The following is a 12910-nucleotide window of genomic DNA, read 5'->3' on the forward strand; positions in this document are numbered from 1 at the left end:
TATTTAAGAACATTAGAACAAGCCAGCTGGATCAGACTAGAGTCCATCTAGTCCAGCTCTCTGCTACTTGCAGTGGCCCACCAGGTGCCTTTGGGAGCTCACACGCAGGATGTGAAAGCAATGGCCTTCTGCGGCTGTTGCTCCCGAACACCTGGTCTGCTAAGGCATTTGCAATCTCAGATCAAAGAGGATCAAGATTGGTAGCCATAAATCGACTTCTCCTCCATAAATCTGTCCAAGCCCCTTTTAAACTTAATTTTACTTAATTTTACTTCATTTGCACCATGTCTTTCTTACCGACAGAGACTCAATGTGTGAAAGGGGTCTACAAAAACCTGTAACTGGCCAACACTGGTAACATCACCACATTCCATCCATGTTTGTGATAGAAGTGATATCATGGCATTGGCACAATGCTGATAAACAGGAATCTGCTCCACCCCTCACCCACCAGTGTCTCCCAGAAGTTGCCAGCACTGGGCAACTGGGCCCTAACACAGGGCTAGCAACCCTAGGAGAGGTGATTTTGATGCCAAAAATGATGGGAGAGGAAAGCTTGTAGTCCCTCAAGGCTGTAAAAGAAATCAGTGAACTAGTATCCAAGATTGTGAGTCAGGTCCAGTTTGGAAATTAAAACAGGAAAACAAAGATGTGAAACTATACCATACAAAAATAGTGTGCACTGTGACAAAACGTTTGGACAGCTTACCTTGAAGGAGATTTCATACTGCTCCCCACCCCAGATTTCTAAACCTGGATCGTAGCCACCAAGATCCCAAAACCACTTTCTGTTAACAGCAAACAGACCTCCAGCCATAACAGGGGATCTGGAGAGGGAATATAGCAAAATGTAAATGAAGGATATCATCGTGATATGGAAAAAAAATGACAATCTATTTTGACAGACACTGCCATGATGTTCATTTTCAGCTTTGTATGTATGGCATGGCTCCCATCAGTATACAACTCAGGTACTGATGGTTTCACTCATGAAAAATAATAAATCTTCCTTCAGGCATAAATAGATTGGAATAAGGGACAGGTTCAAATTCAAACAAAGATAGCTCATGGTGAATCATGTTCTAGCGATTAATGGCTGTAAGTTGTATTATCCACTGAGTACTCACGGCTTTTAAACTTTATTAACTTTAAGAATATTGACAGTCTTTTCCTGTATATGAATAAATTGATCAGCATTTTATTGAATGTTTTTCCTCAGGTATTTTGATTTCTGCTCTTCTTTTCCATTTCCAGCCAAGGTAAGCTAATTACAGCAATGCTCTTTTGCTGGCCTTCAGCATCAACATAATCAAATATGATGTTCACTTAGTACACAGATGAGCTTGTAAGAGAGAAGCTTAATAAAAAGATCTGTATTTGCACAAGAAATAAACCTGAAGAATTCTGGGATTTCACAAAAGATCTTTTATTCAAAACTCTTGAATGTTGGCCCAGACAAATATGTACTTGGTCAGGGCTATCTCTTGTAATTTGAACAAGACAAACAGATTCAAAGGGATAATTATTTCACAATGGCATCAGGATAAAGTTAGATATTTTCATTTATTTATTTCAGTTTACAGCACAGTGATAAATATCATGTCCTTAGACCTGATTAAGTACTATGAAAAGTGCAGCTAGATGCATAAGCTAAGTCAGCCATGGTTCAAGGCCCTACAAATAGCTCCCTCCCAAAACTACTAAGTGTGAGGGGTTTTGAAGATGCAGAAAGACATGGGCACCCATTGTGATCAAGTTCTCTCTTCTTTCCTGGGGAGGGATCAATACTTGGGAAGATCCCTGCTTCTTTGGGTAACCTGGAGAAGATAATGCCCATCAGGTCCTATCCTTCATTTAACCTTTTTTCCCTTTGCCCCACAGATCTTCTACCTTCTCCTTGACATTCCACATTGAACCCCACCCCTGCTGGTGTCAGCTTCTTCCCTCCCTTTGCCCAGTTGTTCCTCTTTTGAGGAGTGCCGAGCTAATCAGGTTGCCTTAGCTGAGCCTTCTGGGGTTGCCACCTGTGGGCACAGACTGGCTGACAGGACATCATCACCAGGAAGGTACAGGACTCCTAGCCTTTGGTTAGTTAAGAGAGTTAAGTCTTCATTGCTGGGCTGAGTTGCTGCACAGCAGAAAGGGTTAACTATCCACTATCACAAGCACCGGGCTCACAACCCAAATCAGCCTTCCTCCACACCTGCTTTTTAATGTTTTATGAACATCGGAAGATCCAACCACATATATAAAATGTAGCTTGACTCTCACTCACTTCAAACTCCACTAAACAATTCTACATTGTTACTAACAGCAGTGGGTATTGCCAACTCCATTCTGGGAAATTCCTGACATTTGGGGTGGACCCTGGGAAGACTGGGGTTTGGCAGGGAGTTCACCGAGGATGTGATGCCACAGAGTCCACTGTCCAAAGCAGCCATTTTTTCCCCAGTGAATGGAGCTAATCTTGGTTTGTAGATTGATTTATAGTTTTAACTGGTTTTGGAAGTTATCATGGTAATTGATATTTAATGTTGGAAACTGCCCGTAGAATGAAAGGGAGGAGCTGTCTAGAAATTTAATAAAATAAAATAGAATAAGTCTGGAGATCAGTTGTAATTCCTGGAGATTGGCAACCCACATTAACAACCAGTAAGTTGCCAGCAGAAAACAAATCAGTGGAGTAGTATACTGCTACTCTTACAATGATTAATGGACACGTTTAGAATATTGCATGCATTTTTGGCTCTCGGGAAAGGATTTAGCAGAGCTTGAGAAGATCTACCGGATGGAGAGGGTGATTAAGGCTGGAAAGAAATAATTGATCTTTCAAAAAGGTTGAAAGTAGAAGGCTGATGGCATGCACTGTACACTCCTTTCTTAGACCACAGTATCATTTTAGGTCAGACAGGTCTAGCAGGTACTTGTTTGAAGCACAACAAAAACCTATAGGAGTCGTTTGGCCAGACATTTTAATGAGAACAAAGAAAGAAGTGTTCCCATCACTATGCCTGTGTCCTTTTCATATTACCATCCAGCTGTGCACAATTAAATTATTTTATTTATTCATTTATTTCATTTTTATTTTATTTTATTTAATATCCTGCCATCCCCAGCCTAAGCTGGGTTTAGCTGAACATGCAGGAGTGAGCCTGCACTCATTGCCTACCCACCCCTGACCTCTATCCTTTGCATACTGACTAAGCTGTGTCTGTGGGAAAAGAATGCATGTGCATCAATCCAGCTTTGTACACACTATAGAAGCCTTTCAAAATATAGATTTTAAATCACATGTGCAGGACCCATTTAGATGTCACAACATGATATGATTAAGTGAAAACCAGACTGTGGTTGCAAACTTCCTTCTTCCACCACTCTCCTCCTCTTGCATGTACAAAGCTTGATTTAATACTTCCTGGTTTGATTAAGCTCTGGTGTGTCTGACAGGCAAATGTAGGTGCTCTGGAAAAATCAAAGGGTTTCTAAATTGGTACTGAAACTGATTTGGCAGACAAACTCCAATTTATTGGATGTCCTGCATTTGCCCCGGATAATTGACTGGATCTTGATCAGATCAGGAAGCTTTCAGTGAAGCTCTGCATGTAAGAGGAGGTGGTGGAAGACAGAGGTAAGTAGTTCAGCACAATACCAAGATGGGTTTATAACTGACTGGACCTCAGTTAAAACTTGTTGTGAGATCTGAATGTGACCATGCAAGTGCAATGCCACTCCCTCCTCATATGCTCAAGAAACACAGTTGGAAGATAGTGTGAAATGAGCCCAAATTATCTGTGAATAGGGTTGCCATATGGTTTCAACACAAATATTGAGCACACTTGATAAAAAATCATTGCCCCCTCCCCCACCAGATGATATGGGATGTTTAATGACAACATTCTACATTGCATTAATAAAATAATTACAGATCACAACGAATCACATTACCAATTACAAATGAACAAATTCAAATAGAACTGGCCCTAATTTTCACTGTACCAGAATATAATAAATTAGTTCAGCAAGATAAGTTAACTACCACTAAGCAAGTATCAGCCCAATCCAAAACAGGCTGGGGGATGGGGATAGCGCCACTTTGGCACTGCCCCGCCCTCTCCAAAAGGCTTTCCCATGGTGCATAATTCCCAAAATTGTAAAAAACCAAAAAAACCCACCCCCGCCTAAGAATCCCTCATAGAGGTTACAGAGTTACACCTCAAAAAAGTGGCTATCTTTGTCACTGGCTTCAATGGTGCACACTGTCTAGGCGGGCAGTAGAAGCCGACTATGGTCAGCTCCACCCCCTGGCCCACCCCCAGAATGCCACGAGCCATTTTGTGCTGGCAGGTCTGGGGGCAAGTGTCTGGGTCAGGTGCCACAGAGCTGTGTGATACCTGCCCCCCAAGTAAGTAGCCCCCCACTGGCTCATTTGCTCCTTGCACCAGCAAGGTGGACACCCATGCCAGAACAGAGTGCACCAGCTCCTGAGGGGATTTCCCTCCCTCCCTGGACGGGGTTGCCCATCATCTAAGATTCAGTGAATGAAGAAGACTATAAATATGCTCAGCACTGATCCAGATTTTCAACAATTTGCCAAAGAGATTTAACTAGGCTAGAACATAATACATTCTACAGTAAACATATTTGGGGAGTTTTGTGCTTGGAAGTTAATTCCAAGTGTGTGGGGGCCCAATTTGGATCAGGACCATGGTGCTTAAGAGTTATTTTGTCAACCTGTAATGGCCCTGGGGAACTGCTATTCATCTAATTGGGGACATTAGGCCTTGATAACATGTGAACCTATGCTCAACCTTGCACAGGTACAGTGTTCTTTGCTACCAAGATTTTTCCTGTATATGGTCTAGTTTTACAAAACAGTTTATGAAAATAAATTTTAAATCAATTTAATATTAATAATATTGATCAGTATTAGGTCAATTTAGTAGGTGCAGTATCCATTAGAAAATGTGACAGTAGAAAACAAACACCTGTATTATGCTGTATATTCATTATTATTGTTGTTGTTAATGCAGGCATACACAGAATAGCCTTGCCCAAGGTTTAAGTCCACACCCCTAACTTTCTGAAAGTAAAATATTTTCTTCTCTTGTCAGTGCCAGGACAAGAGAGAAGCCATCTTAAAGGAATTTTCCAGCTATCTAGGGTTTTTACAGTTCTCTGGTTCTTTGCAAGTGCCCGCCATAAAGGAAGTTACTTGTCCAAGTAATCTATTCAGGTCTATTAGCTAGGCCACAAAGGTCAGCTATAATTGGGGAGCCTGCTTTCACCCTAGAAAGCTCCATGGACACCAGCCAGTGATTCGTTGAGGAAGTCAGGTTATGGCTACCAGTTTTCTATAAAATATAGGCTGAGGCCCATTCAACACAAGCCCCTGAAAACGTTTTGCAAACTTTTTCAAAACTTTTTCAACCCTCCACCCCTGGTTTGGCTGCATTAACCCACTCAAAAACACTTCCTGGTCACCATTTTGTGGTCATTCCATTTTTAAAAACTTAGATTCCTAGCTAATGCTGCAATTCTCATGCTGAGATTCTCTGGGGTCATGTCCACATAGAATTTCATTCTTTTAAACCTGCTTTCTATGTATTTCAGTTCACCTAAGCTGCTTAACATTATTTTGGAATATGTTACAAACATAGATCACATCTTACACGGAGCCAGCTAGTGGCCTACCCTTTGCCAAGCCACATTAAGGTCCATATTGCCTACTCTGACTGGCAGCAATTTTCCACAGTCTCCCATAACAATCTTTCAGATCACCTACTACCTGATCTTTTCAAAACTGGAAATACTAGGGACTAAACTGGGCAGTTTCTGCAGGGAAATGAGAAAATCTGTGACTGAGCTGCAGACCCTCCATCATTGACATAAGGCAAATACCCCTGACAAACACCATTTGCATGTGTACCTAGGATTCTCTCTATCTGCTGCCCTTGTGTAGACTTTTAAGACCATGCCAAAAGGAACACTTCGTATGTAAAAAATAAAAATAAAAATAAAGTTCTAGCTAAGAGAAAGCTTGTGATTTTTCACCAGACCTTCAAGATAAAGTTCAACTGCCAACTGCAAGCAAGGCTAGCAATTTTCCAGCCAGATGATCCATCTGAGTTGCACAATATCCTCCACCCCTGTCATGCTGCAAGCCTTAAGAAAGATAATCATAGCTCAGTAAGCCCCATCAATATTTTCATGAAAATGAACTCTGAATATACAAAGACTGTATTTCAGGAGGATTAATATCCAATTACAACAATATCTACCCTCACTGCAGAGGGGAAGTGAATATATCAAAGGACTATCTTCCTTGCCCAGGGGGCTCGTTTGGGTTTGTTTAGGATTATAGGTGGCTCATTACAATTTCATGAGCGATGCTAAAACATGCAGAAATATTTTGCCAGCTTCTGCTGAGAATGGCTCCCTGCAAGTAGATCAATAGACAGATGTCTGATTCTTCTCCATAAGACTGGGCTCTAAAACCAATTCAAACACACCTAAAGTAAAAGCTTATCTTACTGACTGTCATTTTCAAACCACATCTATGTATATTTTGCTTTCTGTCCATGATGATAGTCTTATATCTGGATCAGGTCCAATTAACATAAGGAAGAAGCTGTTCCAAAGAATCAATCAAACACATCACAAAGAAGGTGCGCTGCATAGCCAGCCTTTGCTGGGAGATACCAGAAGAAAGGAAGACTTTGAAACCTTTTCTGAAAGCAAACAAAAGCCCACTGCACACTTGGCATAGATGGGGATTGAGAGACTAGGTCCAAATTTCACAGTAACTCCATGGAGATATGAAACATTGCCTTAAATAGACAGTTTCCTGTTCTTCAGAGTTGGAGTATTTCAGGACAAGTCCCTAATATCCTAGGACAGTGATGGCGAACCTTTTTGAGACCGAGTGCCCAAACTGCAACCCAAAACCCACTTATTTATTGCAAAGTGCCAACACAGCAATTTAACCTGAATACTAAGGTTTTCGTTTAGAAAAAACGGTTGGCTCGGAGGCGTGCGTTACTCAGGAGTAAGCTTGGTGGTAGTCGGTAGCTGTGCTTTGAAGCAACTGTGCATCTCTTCCAACGGGTGAATCACGACCCTAGGAGGGTTTACTCAGAAGCAAGCCCCATTGCCAGCAACTGAGCTTACTCCCAGGTAAAGGATTGCGCTTTAGTTCTTCGCATGAAAATCAGTGGGGTTTAACAGGGTTATCTACACTGCTTCCCCAAAACTAGGTCTTAGGTTTAATGCTAATAATCAAGCCCAGCAGCCCAGGCCAGCCTAGTTGTGCGGGGGTGGCACTCTGTTTGCGCATGCCCACAGAGAGGGCTCTGAGTGCCACCTCTGGCACCCGTGCCATAGGTTCGCCACCACTGTCCTAGGAATTTGCAGTGCCCTATGAATACGCCCTTTTCAAAATGAAAGCACAGCTAAAGAGTCAGCACATGCCCAATCACCTACTAAGCTGTTATACTACAGCAATAGTTGTTTGAAGAATGGGAAATCTTTACTGATGGGAAATCTTTGGAAGAGGTTTTATGTTTAGTAATGCAAGCCACAAATAAAAGTAATTTGGATCTCTCATTAACAACAGTGCCTAATATCAGCAGCTTGAAGCTTACAAAGTCATTTACTGCATGATCCTAAGCAGAGTTACATGCTTCAAAGCCCACTGACCAATACACATGGAAGAGTACATTTTTGCTTTGGACTTCACAGTTGCAATGAGAAGTGTATTTCAATGTCTGGCCAGTGCTCCTTAGTTTAAACCAGGTTTTAATTATGAACAATAGGCAGGACTCTTAAAATTTGTTCATTTTATTAAATATCAAAAGCTGTTCTAAACTCTACTGCAAATATTTTTCAATTGCATCTTTGTGCATTGCTTTCCCATGGGTGTCTCTGTTCATTTACCATTCAGACAACCCACTCAACATTCCTGCTGGATTGGTAGTGATGGTGGAGAGCAATGTGGCTTGCCTCTGTAGAAGCCTTGGCTACTTTGCCTGCCTGATTTCCATAGCTAAGCATAAACCTGATGAAGTGTTCTAAACTGGATCAAAAATACTTCGCATGCTCTCACTCTTCTACCTGTGAGCTGTAGTTTGATGTAATAAAGTACTGAGCAGGTGCCAATATGATGAATACTGATATCCAATAAATGCTTCCAAATGCAGAAGCACAAAAGCATTACATGTACTTGAATAATGTATGCATGTGTTCAGTGCTGTCAAGTCACTTCCAAATCATGGTGACCCTATGAATCAATGTCATTAACGGCCTTGCTCAGATCTTGCAAACTGGGGGTTGTGGCTTCCCTTATAGAGTCAATTCATCTCATGTCGAATCTTTCTTTTTTCTTGCTGCCTTCTTGTTTTCCAAGCATTATTGTCTTTCCCAATGAATCTTGTTTTCTCATAATGTGACCAAAGTATGATAGCTCCAGTTGAGGAATTTTAGCTTCTAGGGACATTCAGCCTTGATTTGATCTAAAAGTCACTTATCTTTTGTTAGTTGGTTACCTATCGAATTCCGAATCATGTTCAAGGTGTGGGTGTTGACCTTTAAGGCCTTACGCGGCCCGGGACCCTCGTACCTTCGGGACCGCATTACCCCATATGTCCCAGCTCGTCCTCTGCGATCAGCAGAGGCGAATCTACTGGAGATCCCTGGCCCCTTGATGACGCGGCTGGCCTCCACACGGGCCAGGGCCTTCACAGCCCTGGCACCGGCCTGGTGGAACACATTACCACCAGCTATTCGGGCCCTGCGGGACCTTGGAGAGTTCCGCAGGGCCTGTAAAACCGAATTATTCCACCGGGCCTTTGGAGAGTCCAGCCGCCGATAATGCCCCCCCCCTGCTAGTAGGGTCCCCTAACATCATTGGGACCCCTCCTCATTTTGGAAGAGGGTGGTATATGGGTCTCAAGGGCCCTATTGTTGAATGTACCTTTTTTTACATTTTTATGTTTTTTGTATGACTTTATGTTGTTCACCGCCCTGAGCCCTCCGGGGATAGGGCGGTATAGCAAGTTTAATAAATAATAATAATAATAATAATAATAATAATAATAATAATAATAATAATAATAATAATAATAATAATAATAATAATAATAATAGTTCATGTTATCTGTAAAACTTTCCTCCAACCCCACATTTCAAAGGAATCTACTTTCTTCCTGTCAGTTGATTATAAATGATTCCCTACCTGTTTTGGTTATATGTAATCCAGAAAAGCAATGACTACCTGGCAAGCTGCCGTATTGAATATCATCAACTGAACAGGCTCAAAATTATTCAAAACGCTGCTATTATTAAGTTATTCAATGTTACTGAATCTTCACTAGTTTCATTTGGAAGAAAAGGTATGGGAAATTCATTGTGGTCTTTTTATTATATTACTTGAATTATAAATACTCATGGTAGGAGGCAAACAGACACTAGTAAGAGGAAGTAAATATGTTACCCTGAATTATAGCTTCATAGTGACACCATTCCTACAAGCGAACTGCCTGATCTATGAACATCTGCAGATATTAAAAAACATAAAAGTTATTTTATGTGAAATCCTTGATTCCCATTCAGAGTCACTACAGGAAAAAACTAGAGACTCATTCACAGTAAACAAATAGCAGAGTTCGCATTCTGAAAAAATTAGTGCCACTAGTTTCATATCTATGAAAAACTGTGTGAGAAAGGGACTAATACCACATCCCGCAAGTCCACAGCTAAAGCTAGGACTGTCCTATTAGTTCTCAGTTCCTACTGTGATTCTTTCTCCACTGAAGAACAAGACTTCTTACATCCTTTTGTCATGAGTAACATAGTAGCATATGATTCTGGATTTCTATACGACAAACTTTACAAATTTCTTTCAAGATAAACAATTTTTTGAAAGCTGGATTTTAACCCACCTCAATAAAACTGCATTCTCAGACAGATTATCTTTTTGGAATACAACATTATCATCTCTAAAACAAGATTTATGTTACATGGCATATATTAGCAACATTACATACATTGGATTTGTAACAAAAGCAGAAAGAATAACAATTGTTTGCTTCCATCTCTCTCCAAACCCATTGTCGCTGGATTAACTCGAACAATGAAAATAAAGTAGGCGCAAAGCTTGAATAACTTGCATGTTTTCATTGGAGGAGTCCTTTTAAATCGAACTGTGCAGCACATATTCTCAGATAGAGTTGGTTGGCTTTTCTCGGGGCTCTCCAAAACCTGCACATTGTGACACTGATCTAAGCTGACAAGGGCCTTGCATTTTGCTAAGTGGATGAGACATTCAGTTAATGATACGGCCTGTGATCTATCAGGGAGTAAAGGCAGTCAATGAATATTACTTCTTTGATCTGTAATGTGGTCAAAGACTAGAAGGCAGCCTCTTTTTCTTAGTTGCCCCATCCCCAGCTAGGGGAAATTTTGGGAATAAAAGATCAATTTTTAAATATTTCATTTTGTTCTCAGTCTCCGGAGATTAACATGGCCATCAGAAGCAATTATTTGGTGGCGAGGCTGGAGTCTAAAGCTCAAGCCATGCCATGGCACTGCTGCACAAAGCAGGCCAGTTGGTTATCACTGGATAGCAAGTCCCAGAAAACGCAGTAATTAGGTTGTAGAAAAGGCAGCACGGAGGATGAGAATGAAAAGGTAACTAGGTGGCCTGAAGTAATTTGGCTTCCGGAGATGCGCTCCCACCTTCCTCTTTCCAATTTTATTAAAGCTCTATAATGCGCTGTGTTACGCTCTTATGGAAGGTAATGGGGAGGCAGGCACTTAACTGTAATGAAATTAGATTCCTCCTCCTCTGCACCAGAGGCACAATGACATTTTCTTGTAAAAGCCATGAAAGCTGTTTTTAAAACTGAAAGGGACAGAAAAACACTGGAAACCACTTTCCAGCAAAGGATGAAGGAGCTGAAAGCTGATGAGGTTGAGCACTTTATTGTCCTGAGTAGTGTCTGCTTTTTATTTGAAGTCGCTGTGGAGAAGGGTGGGCAACGCTGTCAAAACTGAAGGAAATGAACCTTCTTGTTTTATCACCCCACAAAAGAGAGATTGTTTTCCCATTCCCTCTAAATCAAAAATAAAAAGGGTCTCATTTCGGTCATAAAAATGAAATGAAAGCCATCTCTCCACATTTACACAGGCTCATTTGGCTGGATGGGGAACTATATGGAAATGAGTTTTCCTAATAGCATGCCTTATTAAAAGGAAGTCAGATAGAAGAGCAGAGGATCAGTGTGGTGAGGCCTGGCAAGTGAATGCCTTTGATCATTCTGCAATCAGCATGTTAAGGTATTTTGCTTCAAGATATCCATTATTCCAATATATTTGACTGCTAAAGTCAAAGTTAGTCACACCCGAAAATCTGTCACCTCAGCAGCAGAAAAGCAAAGGATGAGCCACTGGATCGCCAGCAGTGGGACATGGGACATGTCATATCCTGGGGCTTGGAGCAGTCTCTACTTTGCATCTTACTCCCACCCCCACCCCCATTTGTTAAAGAAATATTGTAGATGTCAGGATTTTTTTTTCCCCAGGGAAAGGAGAAGAAGGGAAAAGCACAGTAAGAACAGCTGTTGGACTTTATATGAATTCCCTGGCCTTACATTGTGCTGCTTAGGAAAATGTATCACAGGAAGGTTTCAGGATTGTATGAAGGTGTGGGCTCAGCTTTTCAGTGAATCCAGAGGACAATGTCAGCTGGTGAATTTGATTCCCGATAATACTGGATTAAGATGTAAATTAAAAGGATTATAAAGAATTAGGTTAGTAGAAAGGCATTCAAGTTCTTCTTTTTGAACTTCCAGAACAAGGAACAGCAATCCACATGTATTGTATTCTGTTCCACAGTGTGTAACCATGATATGTATTATTGCCCTCAATTCTGAGTCCCTCCACCATTAACCAATCAGAACCCTGCCTCTTATCATCTTCATGGGTGGGAATTTGAGAATGGTCTTCTCTGTTACGGCATCAAAACTTTGCAATCCCATTCCAAGGAGATCTGTCTGTCTCCCTCCAGAAGGTGAAGACTTTTTTAATTTCAACTGCTGTACCCCCCAAAATGTTTTTGGGCCTCCTTTTGTTTCTGTATGTATTTTAATTGAATTATATATATTTTAGCTATATTTTCATTGTTTAAATATGTAATTTTTTAAAAAAGTTCACTGCCTTGTGCATTCTGATTGATGAAAAAGTGGCATAAAAAGTTCTAATTAAATCAATATAAAAATGTCAGTCTTCATTTTCTTGTAACTGTGTGCCTTTTGACAGTGGTCAGTAGATCTTTGGTGGGGAGATGTCTAATCATGCAAAGGTCAGGCATGCCCACATTTATTTGAATGTATCCAAAGAGTTTGACAAATGATTGTCTCTGTGATCATATCCAGCAAGAAGGGCATGAGCCAAACCTGTGGTCGATCAAACATCCCTGACTGAAACTGCTCAGGTGCTGCTTTTTTCTTTCAAAGTCTCACAGAAGGAGACTTGAAGAGTCAGAAAGAGGTGGGGTGTGATTTTGATAAACAAACCTCTCCTTGTTCTATCACCTTGATCCAAATCTCAATTCCAGCCACCTGAGATGTAGCTTTAAAAGATGGTGGGAGATCTGTGATCTCTATGCCATCTAGCTTGACCCTCAGCAATATCTTTTGCAAACCCTTGTGCTGTGTGGCAACATCAAGGCAAGGCTAACATTCAAAAAGGCAGGTGGAAAATGCCAAACAGGAATGGATTAAAAGTAAATGAAAATAATTTGCAATATTATTAAAGAGCCCTATTCAGAATGCCATATACCAGGCTTCCATCTTTCACTGGAGATTGAAAAGCAATATAGTCAAAACTAAGTGGTCTTTGGGGCTCAATTAGACTG

The 12910-nt window shown here is 40.9% G+C and overlaps 1 protein-coding gene across 2 annotated transcripts in view; it reads right to left on the minus strand.

Annotated features, from left to right (window-relative positions):
• The window catches only part of GALNTL6 (polypeptide N-acetylgalactosaminyltransferase like 6), a 605637-nt gene that overhangs the window by 50560 nt on the left and 542167 nt on the right, over positions 1-12910 (minus strand). For both annotated transcript variants that reach the window (XM_048509167.1, XM_048509166.1), the window contains exon 8: positions 710-827. In XM_048509167.1, coding sequence (XP_048365124.1) covers positions 710-827 — 118 coding nt within the window. The remainder of the gene's footprint in view (positions 1-709; positions 828-12910) is intronic.

This window comes from Sphaerodactylus townsendi, linkage group LG10 (genome assembly GCF_021028975.2).
Source record: "Sphaerodactylus townsendi isolate TG3544 linkage group LG10, MPM_Stown_v2.3, whole genome shotgun sequence".
In the NCBI taxonomy this organism is placed as follows: Eukaryota; Metazoa; Chordata; class Lepidosauria; order Squamata; family Sphaerodactylidae; genus Sphaerodactylus; species Sphaerodactylus townsendi.